General features: G+C 53.7%; 3 protein-coding genes across 25 annotated transcripts; 2 read left to right on the top strand and 1 right to left on the bottom strand.

Moving 5' to 3' along the window:
- The first annotated feature begins 1,341 nt into the window (after window positions 1–1,341).
- On the top strand, window positions 1,342–10,664 carry PPT2 (palmitoyl-protein thioesterase 2). Of its 13 annotated transcripts, none has more exons than XR_010946765.1 (10): window positions 1,343–2,012; window positions 2,498–2,710; window positions 2,954–3,107; window positions 3,572–3,667; window positions 3,761–3,868; window positions 4,669–4,752; window positions 4,872–4,956; window positions 5,232–6,812; window positions 7,992–8,046; window positions 8,227–8,308. XR_010946765.1 is itself a non-coding variant. In XM_067752652.1 (10 exons), the coding sequence occupies exons 1-9, from the start codon at window positions 1,878–1,880 to the stop codon at window positions 9,988–9,990; spliced, it is 984 nt and encodes a 327-aa protein (XP_067608753.1). In that variant the 5' UTR covers window positions 1,344–1,877; the 3' UTR covers window positions 9,991–10,016; window positions 10,536–10,664. The 13 variants fall into 13 exon arrangements, 10 of the variants coding, with proteins under 10 accessions (XP_067608752.1, XP_067608753.1, XP_067608751.1 ...); XM_067752652.1 differs by lacking the exons at window positions 5,232–6,812; window positions 8,227–8,308 and adding exons at window positions 9,937–10,016; window positions 10,536–10,664 and having other exon boundaries at window positions 1,344–2,012; XM_067752651.1 differs by lacking the exons at window positions 5,232–6,812; window positions 8,227–8,308 and adding an exon at window positions 9,937–10,065.
- Window positions 10,539–12,767, top strand: EGFL8 (EGF like domain multiple 8). 7 transcript variants are annotated; one of them, XM_067752646.1, is made up of 8 exons: window positions 10,539–10,664; window positions 10,878–11,000; window positions 11,108–11,220; window positions 11,321–11,416; window positions 11,523–11,693; window positions 11,784–11,863; window positions 11,941–12,094; window positions 12,394–12,767. In XM_067752646.1, exons 1-8 carry the CDS (start codon window positions 10,564–10,566, stop codon window positions 12,441–12,443), a joined length of 888 nt encoding a protein of 295 aa, XP_067608747.1. In that variant the 5' UTR covers window positions 10,539–10,563; the 3' UTR covers window positions 12,444–12,767. The 7 variants fall into 7 exon arrangements, with proteins under 7 accessions (XP_067608747.1, XP_067608742.1, XP_067608745.1 ...); XM_067752641.1 differs by having other exon boundaries at window positions 11,108–11,416; window positions 11,539–11,693; window positions 11,941–12,767; XM_067752644.1 differs by lacking the exon at window positions 10,539–10,664 and having other exon boundaries at window positions 10,753–11,000; window positions 11,108–11,416; window positions 11,539–11,693.
- AGPAT1 (1-acylglycerol-3-phosphate O-acyltransferase 1) lies at window positions 12,699–22,175 on the bottom strand. 5 transcript variants are annotated; one of them, XM_067752665.1, is made up of 7 exons: window positions 22,043–22,175; window positions 15,729–15,925; window positions 15,346–15,479; window positions 14,899–15,074; window positions 14,648–14,743; window positions 14,451–14,523; window positions 12,699–13,936 (listed from the first exon to the last, which is right to left on the bottom strand). In XM_067752665.1, exons 2-7 carry the CDS (start codon window positions 15,914–15,916, stop codon window positions 13,752–13,754), a joined length of 852 nt encoding a protein of 283 aa, XP_067608766.1. In that variant the 5' UTR covers window positions 15,917–15,925; window positions 22,043–22,175; the 3' UTR covers window positions 12,699–13,751. The 5 variants fall into 5 exon arrangements, with proteins under 5 accessions (XP_067608766.1, XP_067608765.1, XP_067608763.1 ...); XM_067752664.1 differs by lacking the exon at window positions 22,043–22,175 and adding an exon at window positions 21,583–21,807; XM_067752662.1 differs by lacking the exon at window positions 22,043–22,175 and adding an exon at window positions 21,251–21,397.
- Window positions 22,176–22,273: the final 98 nt, after the last annotated feature.

A 22,273-nucleotide genomic window follows, 5' to 3' on the forward strand; every position in this document is an offset into this window, starting at 1 on the left:
GCCCTAGTGATTATATTGTGGAGGCAGCGAACAGGCGCTCAGTGGATTCAATACCCCAGTTCCCTCTGGATCTTGTTCAACCCAGTCAGGCCTCCCCCTCCTCAGCTTCCCTCAGAGTCCCTGTAAGATCTCAGGATTTTCTCCCAAATCCTTGGCTCTTAGTTTTCCCCTCTGTAGGAGAGATGACTGTATGAGAGATGACGGTATGAGAGAGAACCGTAAAAACAAAACCAAAAACAAACAAACAACAAAACAAAACAAAATAGAGAGAGAGAAAAAACCGTGTGCAGAGTTGAGGCCGGCCATGACCTGAAAAGTTCCCAGGGTTATGACCTTGACCTGCCACCCTGGCCTGGGATGAATCGGGAGGTAAAGTGAGAGGCTCTGGTCTATAGCAGTTCAGAGGTAGGAGGCCTATGGTGTGTTGGGGGCTGGGGGTTGCAGTGTAGGGCGAAGAGGAAGCTTGGGGGATATATAGATACCTTTCCTCTCCAGGATGAAGGAGCTAAAGCCCGCTGGGAGGAGGGGACGGATCAACTGCTTATTGCTGGCAGCTCGGTTTGGGAACACGTGCTTGGTCCCCCTTCCCCCTTTTACTTATTGGGCTTCTTAGAGCTTCCAGGGCCCTCAGTGTTCAGATCCATTCCTGAAATCCCACCCACCCACCACCCCCGCCAAGACGCAGCGCCATTGCCTGAGTCGACCTGGGGGCACAGCGGTAACTGCAGTCTTTTTATTTTGCTTATTGTATCTTGGGAGCTTGTACGTGGGGATAGGGGGTGAAGATCAGCAGTCAGCCAAGATTGACCAGAGTTGGGCTTTTTGCAAAAACGTAACTGGGAGCCATTATTACCCATCCCACCCTCCCCCTTTAGACTAGTACTTCCCGGCCCCCGTCTGAGGCAGTCGCCCTCCGGAGCTCTGTCCTTCCCCTCTGACTCCAGGCAGAAACTACAGAGTTGTAAGAGAGGCGCTTGCCAGGGCGATTCCCAGGCCCCAGAGATTTAGATCACAGCCCCATACCGCTCACTTGGCTTCTAAGGCGTTCGCGTTCGCGTGAGCCCCGAACCCTCTACCGCCACCCCATCCTCTACACAGCTCGGGACGCAAGTTGGTTTTATTGGGAGAGACTTAGACTGGCAAAGACCTTGTGAATAGAGAGAGGAATTCAGAGAAGTTGCGATTTTTTAAAAAAAAAAATCAAGGGAAACGTCTTTAAATGCTAAGTAAAAGCCCTAACCCGGGCACCTGGGTATCGGTAGGGGTCACAGGTGGAGAGGTGCGGGACGCCTGGAGTTCAGAAGTCCAGACCGAGTGGGAAGGTCTGAGTAAGGAGCCGCCCACAAGGAGCTCCAAGTTCAGGGCGGGGCTGTGGAGTCGCTCTGGTGGAAAGACTCATCCGAAAGCAAACGAGCCTGAGTCAGCGCTGCCCTAGGGTCCCTCCGCCCCTGGGGGGCGGGGGTGGTGTCACAGATGGGCCCCGGAGTAGAGTAGGGCAGAAGAAACTGGGCCAAGCTGCACTTTTACCTCGAGGGGCCTCGAGGGCTCTCCGTGTCTCTGGAAACAAGGGCACTACAAGCACTTCAGGATGAAGAGTTGTAAGACGCAGATCCGGCGCGGGCGGGAGGGAAGGGGTTAGGAGTAGGGTCCGCCTGGGCTACCTTCAGCCCTCATCAGACGGACGGCGAACTGCGAAGGACTACCTTTCCCCAGGCTGTTCTCCCAGCGCCTCCCTGGGGAAAGAGAACTAAACTCCGTGTTCCTTTGCGGAGCCGGACGCCTGAATTGGGAAGTAGGGCGAATCAAGGCCGGGAAATGGGACCCTTGGGTCGCTGCTGCCGCAGGGACTGAAGAGGCAGTCTCTCAATTCCCAGGACATGTTTGCTGCTTCTGCCTCTCCCCGCCGGTCTAAGTGGATCGCTCCACCTATTTCCTCCCCCGCTCTTTCGGCGCAATGGATTGTTCCATTGCCCCTCCAGTCTCGGGCCTGCGTTGCGGGGGACACTGGCACGGTTGGTAGGGAAAGCCCCGGACGTGACGGCTGAGTGCGACCCTGAGCAGTCTCCCCTCTCCCATCCGTCATTCCCCTGCGCGCGTTCTCCTTACACCCTTCCCCTCCCCCACGTGGGTTCCAAGCTGCAGGGAAGTAAACAGCGGGCAGAGCGAGGCTCACGGACCCAGGCCAGGTGGGCCTTTGCACTCTCCAGGGGTCCTGCGCTGCTGCTCAGGGGTCTTTCTTGCAAAACCCCCGTCTTGCCTGGCTGGGATGATGCATTAGGAAGATGCTGGCCTGGGGACAGAGTCCCCGCTGAGTTAGGGGCGGGGCTTGGGTGAGCGTCAGTGCGTTTACAATGCGGTTGGGGGCGGTGTTCGTGGGGAGAGGACTAGAGTAAAAGTAGGATATTTTGTGACAAGGACCTGGTGTGGGAACGGGCAGGGGAGGCTTGATTGCCGACGTCTGTTCGGAAGGCAGGGGGTGTTGTCATCTCTCTCACAGGCCCTCATCGCCCCCTTCTCAGGCGGGAGCATGCTGGGGCTCCCGGGGCTGCGGCTCCCTCCGGCGGGGTTCCTGCTCCTGTTGCCGTTCCTGCTGCTGCTGCTGCCCGCAACCCCCGCGCCCCATCGGGCTTCCTACAAGCCGGTCATCGTGGTGCATGGGCTCTTTGACAGCTCGTACAGCTTCCGCCACCTGCTGGAATACATCAACGAGGTCTGGCAGGGGACCTCCGGTTGTGGGGCGTTGGTGGCGTCTACAGAGGCTGGGGAAGGAGAATGGGGAATTGAATGCTGGGCCTGCCAACTTCCTCGGGGAGCTGGTGCTGGCGTGGGGAAAGTCTGGGGACGAGATCCTTGGTTCTAGCAGGGCACAATAGGCATGTGGGCGCTGGCCAGGGGTCGGTGTGGAGGGGTTTCATCGTCCATCCCCGGTTGGGGCATTGCCCCCTTCCCACAGACACACCCTGGGACTGTGGTGACAGTGCTCGATCTCTTCGATGGGAGAGAGAGTTTGCGGCCCCTGTGGGAACAGGTGCAAGGGTTCCGAGAGGCTGTGGCCCCCATCATGGCAAAGGCCCCTCAAGGGGTGCATCTCATCTGCTACTCGCAGGGTAGGCACCGTCTCCCACCCCAGCTCCTAAGCCCTATCTGAGGCTTGATCCTTATCTGAGGGACACTGCCTAGTGTTCCCTTTTTTGAGCCACATTGCTTCAGCCAGAGCCCTGATACTTGAGCCCTCCTTTTCTGACTTCCCTCAGTACCTGGGTCTTATCTCTGTGTGTGTCCTGAGTGGGAGGGAGGCTCCCTGCACTTCTGCCCCTTTCTTTGCCCATTACCCATGGTTCTTGGACATAAAAGGTAGTGGGACAGTAAAAAGCACCCTACAGTTAGTCGGGACGCCCAGTGTCGAATTCTGGCTCTGTCACTTACATGACGTGGATGTTTCGACACGGTGTGTGCCTTCTCTGGGCTTCAGTTTCCTTTAGGTACACTGTGTGTGTGTGGGGTGCGGACGGGGGGCAGTGTTGGCCCGGCTGTCCCTAAGTGCCTGCCCAATGTGGTGTTCCGCCTGCAGGGGGCCTGGTATGCCGGGCACTGCTGTCTGTGATGGATGACCACAATGTGGATTCTTTCATCTCTCTCTCCTCTCCACAGATGGGACAGTATGGAGGTGAGTGGGCACTGTGGGCTCCATGGGGGGGGGGGGCCCTGAGTCTTGAGGACACAAGTTTGGAACCACCTGGCACTGCTGTTCTCTTGCCAGACACGGACTATTTGAAGTGGCTGTTCCCCACCTCCATGAGGTCCAACCTCTACCGCATCTGCTATAGCCCCTGGGGCCAGGAATTCTCCATCTGTAACTACTGGCATGGTGAGTAGGACATGCCAAACTGGGGCCTCCATGGAAAGGGCATCCTGGAGGATAGGGCCTGCTGCTCCCACCTCTACCATAACCAACAGCAATGATAACGATAACTTAACAGTTATTGAGCACTTACTATGTGAACAGACACTGTTCAAAATGCTTTATGTGTATCACCTTATTTGCCTTAGAGAGCATAGCCTGCTGCAGGGGTCGGCCGACTGTATCCTTAAAGGGCAAGATAGTAAATATTTTGAGCTTTGCAGGCCGTAGTCTCTGTCACAACCACTCAGTTCTGCCACAGTCATGTGAAAGCAGCCATATATCTTATGTAAATGAATGAGTGTGTCTGTGTTGGCAATAAAATTTATTTACAGAAACAAGCAGTGAACTGGATTTGGCTAATGAGTCATAGTTTGCAAACGCCTGGTGTAGTTTTTAAGACCATGGATGCTGCTGGGTCCAGACTGCTTGGGTTTGAAGCCTGGCCCTGCGGCATGACTTTGGGCAAGTTACTCAACCTTCCTGTGACTCAATTTTCCTCATCTGTATAATGATATAGTACATACCTTATAGGGTGGTTATGAGGATTAAATAAATTAATGAATGTAATGTACTTTGAACAGTATCTGGCTCATAGCAGGTGTTAGAAAAAGGTGTTTGCTATTATGTTTACAATTATCGTGGCTACTATTATATTACTATTCACCTTGTCTATTACTTTAGCCTCCAGATTGGTCTTCCAGCCTCTGGTCTTGCCTCTTCTCCCTGCTTCTCTGACAACCTTTCTAACTGCTGTTTGTACCCAGACCCCCACCATGATGACTTGTACCTCAATGCCAGCAGCTTCCTGGCCCTGATCAATGGGGAAAGAGACCATCCCAATGCCACTGGTAAGACCCCAGGCTCCTACCCTGGTCCCATTTTCTGCTTCTCTGACCCGCCGTGTTCCCCTCTCCAACCTGGCCTGACCCCTGTGACTGACTCAGGCTCTCTTCTTCCCACTCTGCAGCTTGGCGGAAGAACTTTCTTCGTGTGGGCCGCCTGGTGCTGATTGGGGGCCCTGATGATGGTGTCATTACCCCCTGGCAGTCCAGGTAATAAGGGACTGTGTGGCCTGAAGATTGGCTAAGGACACTCCAGCCCCCACCAATCTTTATCTCATTTCTAAAACTGGCCTGCTGCTTCCACTGGGTAATACCCCTACCCTCCACTCATCTTGTCACCCAAGACCAAAACCTGGGAGTCATCTCCTAGCCTCTTATATGTAGCCAGTCACTAAGCCCCGCTGACTCTACTAGGTAGAGTCTGCTTGTTCTCCATCCCTACCAACCCCCCTTTGTAAAAACTTTTAACTTTGAAATATTTACAGATTCGTAGGAAGCTGCAAAGATAGTTTAGAGAGGTCCTGTGTATCCATCACCAAGTTCCCCTCAATGGTTGCATCCTATGTAACTACAGCACAGTATCACAACCAGGAATATGACATTGGTACGTGTGTATAGCTCCACATGCCATGTAATCACATTTCCTACCACCTCTTTTACTTACCTGGACTACTGTAATAGCCTCCAGCTCATCCCCTCTATCCTATTCCTCAGGAAAATTCATGGCTTCACGGCACTCTGTGCCTGCCTTTGATCATCATGAGTGATCTGAAATGTCACCTGATCTACTTTAGTCACTCAACAAATACTCTGTGTGCCTAGGCACTGTTCTGGGTCCTGGGGATGCAGTAGTAAATGAAAGAGAAGTCCATGGTGTTACGTAGCTTACATTCTTGTGGGGGAGACAGATAATAAATGTAAATCTATATGAAGTGGTGATAAAATAAGGCAGGGGAAGGGATTAGAGGATGGCCACGGCCTATATTAGCTGATGGCCAGAGAAGTCCTTCTGGAAGAGTTGCCATTGGAGCAGAGACTGAAGGAAGTGAGGGAAAGAGTTGTGCATCAAACTGGGGGAAGCATCAAACAACCCAGGGGACAGGAGTAGCACCTGCAAAGGCCCTGGGGCAGGTCTGAGGAATAAGGAGGTCCATGTGGCTAGAGTGCAGGGAGCTATGGAGAGGGTGGGAGAGGAGGTGAAAGAGGTAGCAGGGAGCCAGTTACAGAGAGCCTTTGTGGGGCACAGTAAGCACCCCCCCTTTTTTCCTGAAATATACACAACATAAAATGTTACCATTTTTAAGTGTATAGTTCAGTGGCGTCAAGTCCATTCACATTCTTGTGTAAGCATCACCACTATTTATCTCCAGAACCTTTTTTTCCTTCCCAAATTGCAACCCCATACCCTTTAAAGAACGGCAACTCCCTCATCCCTGCCCCTCCCTGGCCCCTGGCAACCATGGCCCTTGCTTTTTGAAAATTCTGAGTGAGAGGAACACGTTGGAAGGTTTTAAGTGAATGAGTGACATGCCTTATAATAGTTAGAGGTGGGATTTATTTTTTATCTCATTTCAAACAATCCTGTGAAGGTAAGAATGGCTCAAGGTTATATAGCACCTTTTATGTCCCAAAGCATTATTCCAAGTACTTTTCAAATAAAGCTCATTTAATTCTCACAACAACCCTATAGGGTAATTACTACTATCCTCTTTTGACATATAAGGAAACTTAAGTACAAAGAGATTAAATAACCTGCCTACATTCATAGAGTTAGTTAAGTGGTGAAGTCAGGCTGTCTGACTTAAGGACAATGTTTTCTTCTTTCTTTTTTTTTTTTTTTCTGGTATGCGGGCCTCTCACTGCTGTGGCCTCTCCCATTGCGGAGCACAGGCTCCGGACGTGCAGGCTCAGCGGCCATGGCTCACGGGCCCAGCCGCTCCGCGGCATGTGGGATCTTCCCGGACCGGGGCACGAACTCGTGTCCCCTGCATCGGCAGGCGGACTCCCAACCACTGCGCCACCAGGGAAGCCCAACCACAATGTTTTGCTTCCTCTCTACAAAGGAGGTATTCTTATACAGGGCCAAGAATATAAGCAACATGATCAACCACACACAGTGGGGAGTGTGTGGCAGAGCTGGAGTTTAAAATCCAGGTCTTTGTGCCCCTACTGCTTTCCAGCCCTTCAACAAGGCCTCCAGGCCTCCCACCCAGCACCCCCCGCACCCAGCTGTGCCTTACCTCTGTGCTGCTCTTGCTGTTGCATTTGCCTGGGACAGCCTTCCTTAGTCCAAGGTAATCGCTGGGAAGCCTTTGTTGATGCTCTAAAACTAGGGTAGTAGCCTCTCCTCTTTGCTCCCATAGCCCATGCTGGCATTTGTTCAGTTATTTATGGCCTGTGTCCACTCAGTGCCCATGCCAGTTAAATATTCTTAACTAAAAAAAATTTAAGAACTTTTTATTTTGAAATAATTTCATACTCAAGAAATTACCAAAGTAGTACAAAGCAATCTTGTATACTCTTCACCTAGGTTTCCCAAATGTTAACATCTTGCCGAGTTTACCTTAGCATCCTCTCTCTCCCTCCCTCTCTCTCTCTCTCCATATATATATATACACATATATATATATATATGTACGGAGTATGTGTGTGAACCATTTGAGAGCAGGTTGCATGATATCTCTTCACCCTTGAAAACTTCAGTATGTCAGTGTCTATTTTCTATGTACAGGACATTCTTTTACATATCCACAATAATGATCAAAATCAGGAAATTAACATTGATACAGTACTCTGTAGACCTGATTCAAATTTTCCCAATTGTCCTTATAGAAAAAAATCCAGTGCAAGATCCAACCCAGGATCCTGTGTTGCATTTAGTTGTCATGTCTCTTTAGTCCCTTTTAATCTGGAATACTTTCTTGGTCTTTGTACACGACGTTGATATTTTTGAAGCGTATGAGCCAGCTGTTTTATAGAATGTCCCTCAGTTTGGATTTGTTGGCTATTTCCTCATGATTAGATTCAGATTGTGCATTTTTGATGGGAATTCTGCAGAAGTGATGCTGTACCCTCAGTGCATCACCTCATGAGGTACATGATACCCAGTTAAATATTGGTATTTTGAGTGTCCTCCTTGCTACTTGTGTCCTCAACAGGCCATGAGTTCCTGAAGGACCCTAGCCCACCTTGATTTTCTCCAGCTCTCCTGATAACCTCCCCCTTACCCCCCAATCTTTTTGTAGCTTCTTTGGTTTCTATGATGCAAATGAGACGGTCTTGGAGATGGAGGAGCAACTGGTGAGTTCGTTGGAATTACCTTCCCTTTCTGCACGCACTGTCCCAGCTGTCTGTGGCTCTCTCTGCCACTGACATGGGAGTTGAAAGGTTCACCCTGTGGGGAGGGGGTCTGGGACACCAGCAGGAACTTACTTTGTCCTCCCTATGTCTTTCTTCCATGCCCCTTTGCCCACCTTGAAGGTTTATCTGCGGGATTCTTTTGGGTTGAAGACTCTCCTGGCTCGGGGGGCCATAGTGAGGTGTCCAATGGCTGGGATCTCCCACACGGCCTGGCACTCCAACCGTACCCTTTATGAGACCTGCATTGAACCTTGGCTCTCCTGAGGGATCCCTCAGGAACTCCCCAGCCCAGAGACCAGGTGGTAGCCTTGGATGTCAGGCCTTGGTGTGCCCGTGACCACCTCATCGCTCTCCCACCAACCAGGGCTCCCAGGGCCCCTTCCTCCGCTCTTCTGTGAAAGGCAAATCCTGGTTTCCGCCATCTCGTGTCCTCTCGTTTGGGGCTCGCTGCAAGCTCCCCCACCCTCTTAAGGCCAAGCTTGGGAAGTGAGAAGCCAGGTTTACTCGTGGCTGCTCCTCGACTCTGGCCGGAGGCGCAGAATCCAGCTCCTGCCCACCACAGGGGTCTCCTTCCAGGCCACTCAGGACATTTTTAGCTTCTGTTTTCCCCATGTTCCCTGTTCGTCTGAACTCCCCTGTTGTGAGCCCTCCCAACCCCCAGGAAGGACCACCCATGAGAGTGGGGTTCTGAGGCTCCCCTATGGGGACATTTCCATTCTTGAAGTGTCAGTGTTGGGGAATATCTGTGGCCCGTGAGGCCCATCTCAGGTTTGGGGATCCCCCAGTCCCTATGTTCAGTATTGGGGTGCCCTTGGGGAGCCCAGTTTATTTGAGGCTCCAGCCCCTCTTTTAGCTACCCTTGAATGGGTGTTACCCCTGTATTTATGGAAATAAAGTTCCATTTACTCAGTTTGGCTTGACTCATTTCCAGGTGAGGGAGACCTGGCTCCCCAGGGAGGGTGGGGATGGAGAGCCTGAGGCCCGGGTGCCCGGATGCCTGGTCTGGGGTGGGACCCCCTTGGTGTTTCCGCTCTCTCAACGCCCATTCTGTGTGGGTTCCTGATTCTCTGCGGGTTCTTTCCTGCTGAGGACAATTCTCTTCCTGTCCCAGCCTGTGATTGGGGGACTGAGCCCAGGGCTCTAGTGGTTTGGGCCCCAGCCTCATGGGTGGAATGCGCCAGCCAGCCCCCAGGCTAGACGAGGGGGCTAAGGGTCAGGGTAGGCATTTGTTGTGCCCCTTTTTGACCTTTGTAGGCCAGAGCTGGGTGAGGGGCTGGACAATGAGCCTCCTCTTCCTGAAAGAAGGAATCTTGGTGGAGACAATAAGGCCCTGTCTGCTCTGGCATGGGGGGCGGTGGCTGACTCAACTTTGCATACCCCCCACCAGGCCCTAACAAATGTCATCAAGAAATGGGGGCAATTTTCCCTTTACCGCCCTGGGCAGTCCCCACCGCACCCTTCTTTCTTTTCTCATCTGCTCTTGCCTTTTCTCCCATGACTTGACCCCACTTTGTTCTCTGCCAGCTCTGACTTTTCCTGCCCCTCAGTTCTTCCCTAGTCTGTGTTGGGTTGAAGGATGGAGGGCAAGGGCCAGGGGTGCTGCTGGTGTTTAAAGCTAGTAGTCTCTGCTGATTTGGGGGAGTTCCAAAAATAAGGGGCCTCATAGGGTTGAGAAGAGACTTCTGAGGGGCCCTTTGCTTGGCTGGGGGGGGTGAAGGGAGTGGGATCTGGACCCCACTGAACTGACCAAGCTCCAGCTGTGGAGGAGGCTTGTGGGAGGGGGCAGGAATGGGAGGGCTCTGTCTGGCCCGCCCCTCCTCTCCTTTGCAGCCCGCGCAGCCCGCCCACCAGTCTGAGCTGCTGCTTCTGAGGCTGGTGGCCTGAAGTCTCCAGGAGAGGGGGAAAGACAGGTGGGGAGAGAACGTCAATGGGGAAAGACTGGGGGTCACTCAGAGTCTTAGAGTTGAGTGTGAGTTGGGTGTGTTGTCTGAGTGAGGGGAGTGGGTCCAGGGTGTATGTGGTGGTGTGGGTGCGTGAGGGTAGCAGGAATGTGTTTAAGGTGGGGTTTCCAGGTGTGTGGGTGTGTACAAGGTGTAAAGGGGTGTAATGGTGCATATCTGATATTTTGAAGGTAGGAGGATTAGGATGGAAGAGGGCACGTCAGAGACAGGAGGGTCATGAGGGGAGGTGGAGGGAGTGTGTCGGGCTGTGAGCTTGTATGGTGCTGCATGGACCATGATGTGCTAAAGGAAGGGGGGTGTTAGTTAAATGTAACTGCGGGTGTAGACAATCCTGGTGGCTAGTGCAAGCGTGCAAATGAATGTCCTGCCCCACTTAAAGGGCACCAGCAGACTGCTCTTGGAAGGGTTGGAACTGGAGAAGTTAACAGGAGAGGGGAAGGACCTCCATTAACCTCTTCTTGCCTGCAGCTGGCAGAGTCTGAAGTCAAGGAGAAACATGGGGTCCAGGGCTGAGCTGTGCACTGTCTTAGGCGGACTCTCATTCCTCCTGCTACTGATGACAGGCGAGGGGGCCAAGGGTGGATCCCTCAAAGAGAGGTGATAACAGAGGGGGCAGGGCCAGGGGTGAGGTCTTCATGAAACCTGCTGGGGCTGGGGTTTCACAGGTGGCAAAACAAAGTTCAGAATGGGGGGGAGGCTGTCATTTTTAGGGAGGGTGGGGCCTCAGTGGAGCCTGAAGGGAAGTGGGGCTCCTGGCTCCCCAGGGCCTGGCCCACTCAATGCCTCTCACTTTCCCCCGCATGGGTGCAGTCAGGGGGTCTGCTCCAAGCAGACGCTGGTGGTCCCACTCCGTTACAACGAGTCCTACAGCCAACCCGTATATAAGCCCTACTTGACTCTGTGCTCTGGAAGGCGTGTCTGCAGCACCTACAGGTGAGGGGTGGGGAGCCTGGGCTCTGGGGTCTCTCAAGAGGAACGAACCCCCAGAACCGGGACCAGGACCCATATGCCAATGTCCAGAGCCCGGCGCTGTGTTCCAGGACCACGTACCATGTGGCTTGGCGGGAGGTAAGGAGGGAGGTGCAGCAGACCCACGCCGTGTGCTGCCAGGGCTGGAAAAAGCGGCATCCCGGGGCGCTCACCTGTGACGAAGGTGAGGCTGGGTCTTCCCAGGCCTCGGGGGAGGTGCGCCCGGCCGGGCTGGAGAGCCAGGCCTTCCGCTCGGTTCTGAACCCCGCTTCCTGCGCCCGCAGCCATCTGCGCCAAGCCCTGCCAGAACGGAGGCGTCTGCGTGCGGCCGGACCAGTGCGAGTGCGCCCCGGGCTGGGGTGGGAAGCACTGTCACGTGGGTGAGTTGCCTCGCCCTCCCTCGGGGTGACGCCAGAACTTCCCTACCCGCTGTGGTGCCCACCTCCGCCCCGCCCCCCTCAGCCCCCTCCTCTTTCCGGTAACTAGACGTGGATGAATGCAGGCCGGGCGTCACTCTCTGCTCGCACGGATGCCTCAATACAGCAGGCAGCTTCACCTGTGGCTGCCCCCAGGGCCTGGTGCTGGGCCCGGACGGGCGCACTTGCGGAGAAGGGGCCCCAGAGCCCCCAACCAGTGCCAGCATCCTCAGCGTGGCCGGTGAGTGGGTGGGTGCGTGGGGCACGCGGAGGGCCGGACCAGAGGCGGGGCCGGGGCAGTGGTCACTCTCGGCTCGCTCCTTTGTCCCAGTTCGGGAGGCTGGACACGATGAGCGTGCCCTGAGGCGGGAGATTCGCGAGCTGCGAGGGCGCCTGGAGCGGCTGGAGCAGGTGAGTGGAGATGCCTGGGGCCAAGTCTGGGTGGCAGACCCCACCCCCAACACCCTGAGGTGTCTCTTCCTTTGTAGTGGGCCAGTCAGGCTGGAGCCTGGGTCCGAGCAGTGCTGCCCATGCCCCCAGAAGAGCTGCAGCCCGAACAGGTGGCAGAGCTGTGGGGCCGAGGCGACAGGATTGAGTCTCTCAGTGACCAGGTTCTGCTGCTGGAGGAGAGGCTAGGTGCCTGTGAGTCCCCATGCCCCTCTCTGTGGGGACCCCCATCTCCCCACAGCTGCCCCCAGCTCTTCCAGACACCTTTTCCCAACTCAGTTTTCTCTTGTCCAAAATCTCTTCTCCTCCACTCACTCACCCCATACCTTCCCCAGATTCCCGCACTTTACCACCCCTTCTCCTGGTCTGTCTCCAACTTGGTGGTTCCACTTATTGGTGAGCGAGACTGTCAATCCTTCAGTGTCCAGGGCCCACTCCAGGCATCCAAGAAGTCCACAGTCAATGTGTCTGCCTGTCTCCTTGTCATTAACCAGGCTCCTGCGAGGACAACAGCCTGGGCCCAGGCCTCAATCGGCGGAGCTAAGGAGCCCCTGCAGAGCCCCTGCCCCACTAATTTATACAGAAACTGGACCCACTAATCCTCTGGGATGGGCCGGCTGGGGAGCTGCAGATAAGGCTATCTGCCACTAAGGAGCAATGAACAATGGAAACTTTGGAAAGCTGAAGAAAGGAGGAAGGCGGGTTGTCTTGGCCTGCCCGAGTCTTCCGGCTGGGGCAGGGGCCTGGAGGAGAACTGCTTTTTTAACTCCTTAACAAACGCAGCCAGAAAGTGCCCAGATCTCTCTCAATCTTTATTCTCGGTTTCTTGCTGTTATCCAGATAATTAATAAAAATCAACCACGCAAAACTGGGTCCCACCCTCTCCTTTTGCTCCCAGCCCACCTCCGTGGTTGTGAGCACAGGTCTGGGGTGGGAGGCAGGGAGTGGCTAATGCCACAGGGAGGAAATGAAAACTGGCTCAGAGAGGGGAAGCCTCAAAAGAAAGAGAAATAAATTAAAAGCCCTCCCATCCCCTCCAGCCAGGGTTCAGTTCCTTTCCCCAACTCCCCAGGGTGAAGTGAGTGCAGCACCTGATGTCTGCCTCTTCCCCTTGTGTCTGGTTAGAATGGTACAGCAGGGCTGTAGGGGGCTTGGTGGGGCCAGGACCACTGAACAACTATACCCAGGGGATGAGGGGAAGCAGAAATGTGGCATCCAAGAGTGTGCTCAACCCTGGGCACTTGGACAAGGGCAGGGATGAGACCTCTGAGTGACAGAGTCCAGCCCCCACTGACAGGAGGCTCCACGGGAAGGAGGGAGAAGGTGCTGAGGAATGTTTCCAGGATGAGCCTGGGAGAAGTATTCCAGGCATCAGCTTCCAGCCACAGCGTGAGGAGTCGTCCTCACAAATGGATGAGTCCACTGAATCCGTGGACATGGGAGTGAGAAATTGTTCCACAGAATGGATGAATCCACTGGCCAATGTGGGGTGGAGAGGTAGAGAAGACCACAAAGGAAGAGGGTCCACTGGGGACAGAATGGAGTGTTCCTACCCTTGTGTAGGCTGAACCACTGAAGATGAGGGGGAGGCAACTGTCCCACAGACAGGATGGCACGGAAGGTGGGGTTCAGAGTGGAGGCCGCACCTAGGCAAGAGTCTGTTGGGGGGCGGTGCTGGGAAGGGGGCAGGGAGCGGTTCTGCAACCACATTCACTTCAGAAGTTGAAGATTCCAAAGGAGAGAACAGGTGGGGAGAGGGGAACTGAGGAACAGGGCTTGGCCCAGCTTCGGGCCCACTGGGCTGGTAGGTGTGGAGACGGCGGTGGGGGGTGGGGATAGATGGGAAGGGAGCTCAGAGCTGGGCCTCGCCCACCCCTCCAGGCTTCTTCAGATAGTCACCACCACCCCTGCCATCAGTGGAGATTTCCCGGAAAACGGTGAGCATGGAGTGTCGGACTGTGTCGGCCAGAGCTGGGACGTCATCTGGTGTCAGCCCTTCTGTGGGCACTGGGGGCAGCACCCGTACCTGACATCGCCCTGGGAGGGGGGTGAGCACCATCATGGCCTGTGTACCGGGACTCTGCCCACAGGTGGCGCCTGGCTTCCGAGCTCTCCTGATGCTTAGTTCCCTGCTCAACCTTTCAGTTCTCTGCCGTGGACAACTCCCCCTCAGCTTACCAGCTGCCACCTGTTCTCTGAGGCCCTCCCTCGCAAAGCCTTCCCCAGCCCCAGTCCAGGCACCTCAGCACCCTGCCGGCCCCACTGTCTGGGTTTAGTGTTCACCGCCGAATGCTGTAACTGCGCACACAGGCTTTATCTTTCCGGCTAGACAGTAATGGCCTCTCTTGGAGGGACCAAGTGTTACCCATCTAGCAGGGTATAGGGGTGCTTAATAAATACTTATTGGCTGATGTGGGGTCACTTTAGATAATCCTGTGGACATCTCAGTGCTGACGCTGACTGAAGCTCCTGCCCCACGGGGATCTCCCTCTAGCCTCTCCCATGGCCCTTCTGGCCACCCCCGAACCCCAGATCTGCACAGAGCCCTCACCTGAAGTGAAGCGGCGCTCCTTCTTGCAGTAGAAGTCTTGATAGGAGGACATGACTATGGGAACAATGGGAACCTGAGGGAGAGGAAAAGCGATCAGCCCACGGCTCCCTTCTGAGGTGCCCAGGACCAGCCTCTGCCGAGAGAGGAAGGGATGGTGGGGGCTTGAGGGGCAGTAGTGGACGGGAAGGAGTAATCACCTGGGCCTGCACTGCGAGGTGGAAGGCGCCACGTTTGAAGGGCAGCATGGAGCCATTGTGGTTTCTCGTGCCCTCAGGAAAAACCCAGACCCGTACCTGGGAAAGAAAGAGAGTCAAGGAAGACACACATATGGAGGGATCAGAAAATGGCTGTGATGCTGTAATGGGACTTGTGAAGCCTGGTGGCCCTGCACATCAGTTTATTTACAACTATTCTACTCCATAACCCCCATTCCCCCGGGGTGACTCACATCCTGTGTGAGCAGGGTCTGGGCGACCTCAGACATGACACTGATGGCATCCCCAGTGCGCTTCCGGTCAATGAAGATGACTCCCGCCAGCCAGCAGGCCAGCCCGGCAGAGCCGGCCCACAGTAGCTCGCGCTTGGCAATGGGCACACAGCGGCCTGGCAGTACCTCCATCATCCCTAGGGCAGAGGTGGGGGTGGGGTGAGGATACCTCACCCAGGTCATCACCCAGGGACTAGAACTAAAGGAAGAGGCAGACCTGGGGGTGAGGGGTGGGGGAAGCCCCAGAAAGTAAGAAAAGGTGACTAAAGGTGTATTATCTTGCTTATGAGGGCAGCTCTACCCCAGGCAGAGGCCTGCAGGGGGAGCAAGGGGGCAACGCCCCAGGTGAGGGAGGGGATCCCAGGGAGGGCTGCAGGAGGATGGGCGTGGCTAGGGGAGGCTGCTCACCAAGCAGGTCGAGGGAGCTCTGGTGGTTGGAGACAACAACGTAGGGCTGTGAAGGAGGGAAGTGGTGAGCCCCTCGCACCTCCACTCGGATCCCGTACAGGTATTTGATGTGGAGCAGCATCAGACGCAAGATCCTGTGGAGGTTCCACAAGGCAAGGGGTTCCCGCGGGACCTGCTGCCGTCCACCTGCAGGCCCCAGCCCCCCTTCCCGGCCCCCCCCCCCCCCCCCCCCCCCCCCCGTCTTCCTGGGCATCTTTGCAGTCTTCTCCGCTTCCTTGTCCCTGGACTCGCTCAGTGTCTCCTACACACTCAGTGCCCTCCCCAGCCCCTGCTTGCTTCTGACCCTAAGGTTCCCTCATCACCCAAAACCCCTTGCCCCTCACTTCATGTTCTCGACGTTGCGTCCTCGCACGGCACACACAGGGATGGCGAGCACAGCCAGGAAGAGGATCCAGCCATTGTAGAAGGCCATCTTGAAGAAGTACTTGGCACTGGGGCTGCAGAACCACAGAGTGGGCAGCAGCAGGGAGAGCAGCAGCAGTAGAGGCCACACCCCTGGCCACAGCTCCATTCTGGTCACCTGCAGGGGACGGGGCAAAGGACAGAACTAGTGGGCCTGGTTCCTGGATTGGGGACGGGGCGGGCAAGGTGCAGAAGGCAGGGTCTGGGGGGGCTCTGGGGGCCAGGGCTCCCGTTAAAACCTGTCCAGAAAGCCTCTCTGGGATGGGGGCGGTGGGGATGGGAGCTCAGGACTGCTCTCCCACCCCTCTCCCTGAAGGATCCAGATACATTCAGACATGAGACACAAGATATGGACATCCACAACTCACAGACACAAGACAACAACAGGACATTAATAATAGCTAACGCTTGTAGCTGGTAAGGATCTTATAATGGTCTATCCCTCTGCTGTCCAATATGGTAGCCACCAGCCACATATGGCAACTGAGCACGTGAAATGTGGCCTAGTCTGCACTGAGGGGTACTTAGAGATATAAAATACACATCAGATTTCAAAGACTTTGAAGGAAAAACAGAATGTAAACTATCCCATTAATAATCTTTTATATTGATTACATTGTGAAATTATAACCTTTTGGACATACTGGGTTCAATACACTAAAATTAATTTCACCCTGCTACTTTTACCTTTTTTATGTAGCTACCAGAAAATTAAAAATTACATATGTGGCTTGCATTATAGTTCTGTTGGACAGGGCTGGTCTATATACTATGTTAAGTCCTTAAATATGAAACACCCGATTTACATTTTAAAGGAGACACACCCAGAAAGGTTAAAAAACTTACCTGAGGTGATATGACTCCTAAGAGGCACTTCCTAGCTTAAAGCTAAGCAGCTTGTGCTCCTAACCACTTGGTTATGCTGCTGCCTGTATATATACACACAAATGCACACATAGCACGCAGCAGATACAGTGGAAATGACAAAACACAGACATTCTCCGGGGCTGACTGGCGAGAATAAAGGCTCTTGTCACTAACGCAAACACAGACACACACAGCCATACAAAGACTGACCTGTTCACACACATACGCAAACTTACAATCACACCCATGACCGATAAAGGATGGTAAATTCATACCCATTAAAACCCCTCTCCACCCAGGCAGGCTCCCTGTTCCCAGATAAACCCATGGACATACCTATATCTATTAATCCTGCTTCCACAAACAGGCAAACAAATCCCACCACCCACTTCCCTCCCTCCCAGCAACACTGCAGGCAATGTGGTCAGACATGCAGTGTGTAAGGCTTCACCAAGCGAAAAAAGGAGGGCAGAGAGTAAAAGGGTCATTACACCACCTGCCCTGGGAGAGGAAAGAGTTCAGGAGGAAGAGGCTCTTCCTCCTTCCTCCACTCTGCCCCACGGTTTGGGGCAGGGTCACAATTCACACAAATGGTGTTCAGGCAAATATCTGTCACTTGTATCAAGGCCAAAGGCACGCGCTTCCAATGACAGAAGGGCTGTGCTCCAAGGTAAGTCCATTGCCAAGGGTGAAGGTAACAGGTGATAGAGGAAATGGGACTCTGCCAGCTCTAGGACAATAGGCTTTCTGAGTTGCTTCATCCTACTGCCCCCGCAAGTTGGAACAAGCACTTCTCCCCTGGACTATTTGCAACAGGCTCCTAACTCTTCCCCTTCAATCCATCTTCCACATGGCAACCACAGATGTTTCTGTGGCACAAATTTGAGCATCTCTCTTGCCCAAAGGCCCTTCTTGACAAGTTGACTTCTGCTTACACCTTTGGCCACATCCCTACAAGAGCCTTTTCGCTCTAGTCAAACTGACTTACTTCAGTTCCTCAGACACACCATTATCTTTCACGCTTCTGTGCCATGAACACGCTGTTCCCTTTGGCTGGAATGTTCTTCTGCCTCTTCACTTGCCTTATACAGTTCAGTGTCACTTTTTGGAGGTCTTCCTGAACCCCTCCAGGCCTGTGTTTTCATTACACTTTTACCTTGATCACTGATTCTCCAAGTGCAGAAAAATAAATCCTTGGACCTCACCCCAGATTACTGAATCAGAAATTTAGGCCGTTGGGCCCATGCATCTGTATACTATTTTAAACAAGCCATCCAGGTGAGTCTGATGTGCACATAAGTTTGAGAACCACTCATCTTGACACTAGACAGGGTGTAACCACTTGAGGTTATCTTTGTTTCCCTCCCTAACGTGTAAGCAGCTTGAGGACAGAGATTTTCTCATTCCCAATGCCCAGGACAGAAGGAAGCAGGGAAGATGCTCAATAAACATTTGCTGAACAGATTATAAGGCTGTGTACATACCCACATAGCCATAATTATTGAGACAACAGTTCTGAACACCAATCAGATAGCTACCCTCTTGAGGACTATTAACTATGAAAAGAAAAGCCACCAAGAAAGCAATGAGCACACCAGGCTAACAGTAACCTACTCTGGATAAAAATACACAATACAGGGTCACGGTGAAGGCAGAGTGACAGCAATCTAGACAAGATGGCACATACAATCTTGCACACAAGAGAAACATACAGAAAGGGGATTAACATGCCACAGGGGAAAGATGCCGCTGTCATCAAATACATGCCAACAGTGCAAAGAGCGGGGGACAGATAATGTACATGGCAGAGCTGACGCTGTGCTATGCATCGAGCTCCATGGACACGGACTGTTCACAGGCACCGGATGTAACGTGTATGAAGAGACACAGGCCAGCGGGGTCAGCAAGGTAAGGCGCATGGGGATGGTTCTTTAGGGACATGGAGGCCCAGTTACATTTTCCTCTAATATGTGACATTAAGTGACTCTCTCCAGAGCAGGGATGTCCGAGGATTTATAAGCACAATGGAGTGCCAAGTGAGTTAATGAGCATACAGCTCACAAAATATATTGGCAATAAAATTATGAAATAAATAGTATATGTAACCAGAAGCACACAAGCTGTAGACGTGTCACATCAGCACATTATGCGAAGGGGCACACATGTGTGCGGTGTGAATTGGGACTGGGAAAACACATGCAATAAACAGGCCAATACGATCACAACATGAGTGTGCGCTAGTAGCTAAGCCACGAGATCCCACACACGAAGACGACTGTATATGGTGGGACTATGCACATAACCTGTGAGTCCAAACAAAATAAGGTATGATCTCTACATGCTAAAGTAAACATAAGATGTGCAAGAAACATGAAACCACATAACAGATGCAACAGATGAAAACACACACATGTGAACACGTCAAGACTGGACATGAGACACGGACATAAGATATGAGAACAGGCAATTCTGATGGAAGATAACACATCATTTCTCCACAACCCATGGAGAGCACAGGACAAACTAGCCACACACAAGCCATAAACCACATCAAAGGCACACCCACTCAATGTAGAAAACATGGTCCCCCACAAGGCATCTGTATGTCAGTAAGGGTCGAACACAGCATGGAGGCCACTGAGAAACAAGAGGTCCCGTGCCTTGAGAGAAACAGGTGTCTCAAGGCATCCCTAGGAAGCAAATTCTGCTGGGGAAAGGAGGGCACTAAACTGCCTTCTGCCTGCCACTACCCCGCAAGGGTCACGTGGGGCCAAAGGGCAAGAAAAGGAACTGGGGAAGGTGTTGGGGCTTTCCTCTCCAAGATTCCCTGTCCACACCCCCATCTCAAGTTCACAAGGTCTCCACCTCTCCTCCCTCGTGTCTCTTCCATCCTTCCTCCCTCTCAGGCCCCCTCTCCTTTCCCCAGCAACCCTCTCCCAAGTCGGCCCGTATCCTTTTCCCACCAAGCCTCTCCCCTGCCCACCCTCCCAGACCCAATCTTTCCCCATCCCCTCCTCCACATCCCTTTTAGCTCCCTCCTCCCTCCTCCTCCCATCCCTTTCCTGCCCCCACCTCAGTGGGGTGGGGGGCCTGGGGGGCTGGCCCCCTCCCCAGCCAGGCTGCGGCAGCGGTGGTGGCGGGTGGCTGTGTCTCTGCCTCAGTCGGGGTGTCGGTGCCAAGGGGGCGACAGGATTTGGGGGTGTCCTAGCCCCGGCCGATGGAGGGGAGGTGAGAGTGGGAGGCTGGGCCCATAGCGGTACGAATGGTGGGGGGTTGTCCCCCCAGCTCCCTCCCTCCCTCCCTTCCTGCTGTCTCTCTGAGGGCTGGGGCTGCTGCTGCCGCTATCCCCCACCACCCCTCCCCACGCCCGCTAGTTTCCGGGGCTGGCCAGGAAGTAGGGGGCGGTGATGGGCGCCCTGTTTTGCCAATCGCCTCCCGGGGACCCAGGCATCTCCTCCCCACATCTTTCAGTCTCCTCTTGCTAGCTCCACCCTACGAGAGCTCAGCTGGGCTCCGTCTCGGTCTCTCTGGCCTTTTCTGGCTCCAGCTGCACCTTCTTTTCTCCAACTTCCTTTCAGCACACATGGCTTGCGTGTCCCTTGGTGCTGTATTCCTTCCTTGGCCCGTTCCTTCTCATTCTCCATCAGCTCTCCTCTTATTGTCAACTTGTTTCTTTTTTTCTCCTTAACTCCCACATCTGCTGCTTATTCCCTCCAACTCCAACCCTTTTCCATCTCCCTCTTCCTGTCCCCCCATTCAAGTCCAAATATTTATCAAGCACCTACTATATGCCAAGCTCTGAGTTCTTCACCTCTCTTCTTTTTCTCTCCAGGACTCCATCTCACCCCACCTCACCCTCCAGCCCTCTTGTCTGGTTTCTGCCCTTTGTCCCTGCCACTATCTCCCAGCAGTCCAGCTCCCTCCTCCACTGGCCTCCTCCCACCCCCCACCCCTTCCTGGTCTTTGGAGAGAAGGGACACTCTCAGGCCCTCTCCCTGCCCGTTTCCTTCTGTGATGTACTTTAACCTCAGTACCTTTTCTTTTCTAGTTCCTTCCTTCTTATCAGTCTCCTTACTCACCCAAGCTGAGACTACCCCTCTCCTCAACGTAGAAAAAATGTACTCTTCTTCCAGTGGAAACTGGGCATTAGGGTTGCTTTCTTGAAAAAATAAGTGAGGAAGAATGCTGATTCCTCTGGGATAAGCATGCCTCCTTAATTTTGTAGTATGTGCCTAGCTCTCTCTCCAGCCCCTGCTGCCCTCTCCCCCATACTCCCATCATCCCCTTATCAGGATCATTCCATCACTCCTCCCTTCTTGGTCTCCACTTCTGCCTCTCAATAGGGTTTTTCCCTAAACCTCTACACGCTTCCCGAACATTAACCTCCCCTGCCGTAGGCAGCTCCTAACTTCTCACCGTTCCTCACTGAGTCACGTGGGACCTTTTATCAGGATGTTGTTGAAGAACCCTCAGCTTGTGTCTGGCCTCCACCCCCGCTAGATACCTTTGCCCTGAAAGAGTTTACACGCCCTGAGGAACAAGATGTAAAGAACACTGGTAATGGGAGGACTGTTACCTAGTTCTGCTCCTTGAGCCACAGTGAGGGCCAGTGACTGTAGAAAAGGCCCAAACTCTGAAGCAGCTTGCCCAAGTCCCAGGGGTCCAGCCCAGGAGGAAGACCCCAGTTCTGCGGGGCACAGTACAAGAAGGAAGGGGCGGGCCTAACCCCTTTCCGCCGCGGGTCGCCTAAAAGGGGGTGGATCTTGCCTCTTCACCCACTCACAAAGGGGTGGAGCAAGACCTTTTCGGCTCTTAAGGTTTAAAACGGTGTCTAGGGCAACTCTGTTCTACTCTGTGTCACATTAAAAAGGGGATGGGCCTTTACTTCATTTCTGCTCTGTAAATCACCTAAAGAGGGGCGGGCTGAGTCGTCCAGCCGAGGGAGATGTTAACACCAGCGCCGCAGATCGATGCTCGCACCATCCAAACGTCGGGCTAATCCCAGTTCTGCTCCCTTCTTCACTAAGAGGGAGGGGCGGACCCAAGTTCTGCTCTTTACGTCACCGAAGGAAGCCGGAGCCATTTTGAACCCTGCGACCCTAGCATTTGTCCTCTTTTCCAAGCTCTTCGCCGTCTTTTCCGACCTCGGCCAATCAGGGGCGAAAAAAACGGCCCAATCAGTCGAGAGAGACCGCAGTCGGAGGACCCGGATGAGGCCAAGACAAGGCTTTTGAACCCCAAATCCCGCCAATTGTAGAGCAGTCACCATGGCGACAATATAGCGGTGAAGGGGTGGGACCAGAGAAAGCTCAACTCTCATAGGATTGGCCCACCCCGTCCCTCCTCCTACTGCGCACGCGCGCTTTACCTGGCCTCCATTTTCCGTCGAGTTCTAGCCAATTAGTTGCTTTGGAGCTATACGCTCCAAAGTCCAAAGGAATCCGGACGTTCTCTGAAAGAGGAAGTAAAAGGAAGACAGGGGCTTGTAGTGGGCGAGGTCTAAGTAGCCTTGAGCCAATTGCTTCTGGCCTTTGGTTATGATTGGCAACTACTCAGACGAATAAAGCCCTCCCTGGCCGGGGCGACAGGACGTATGGAA

Source organism: Pseudorca crassidens, chromosome 10 (assembly GCF_039906515.1).
Source record: "Pseudorca crassidens isolate mPseCra1 chromosome 10, mPseCra1.hap1, whole genome shotgun sequence".
In the NCBI taxonomy this organism is placed as follows: domain Eukaryota; kingdom Metazoa; phylum Chordata; class Mammalia; order Artiodactyla; family Delphinidae; genus Pseudorca; species Pseudorca crassidens.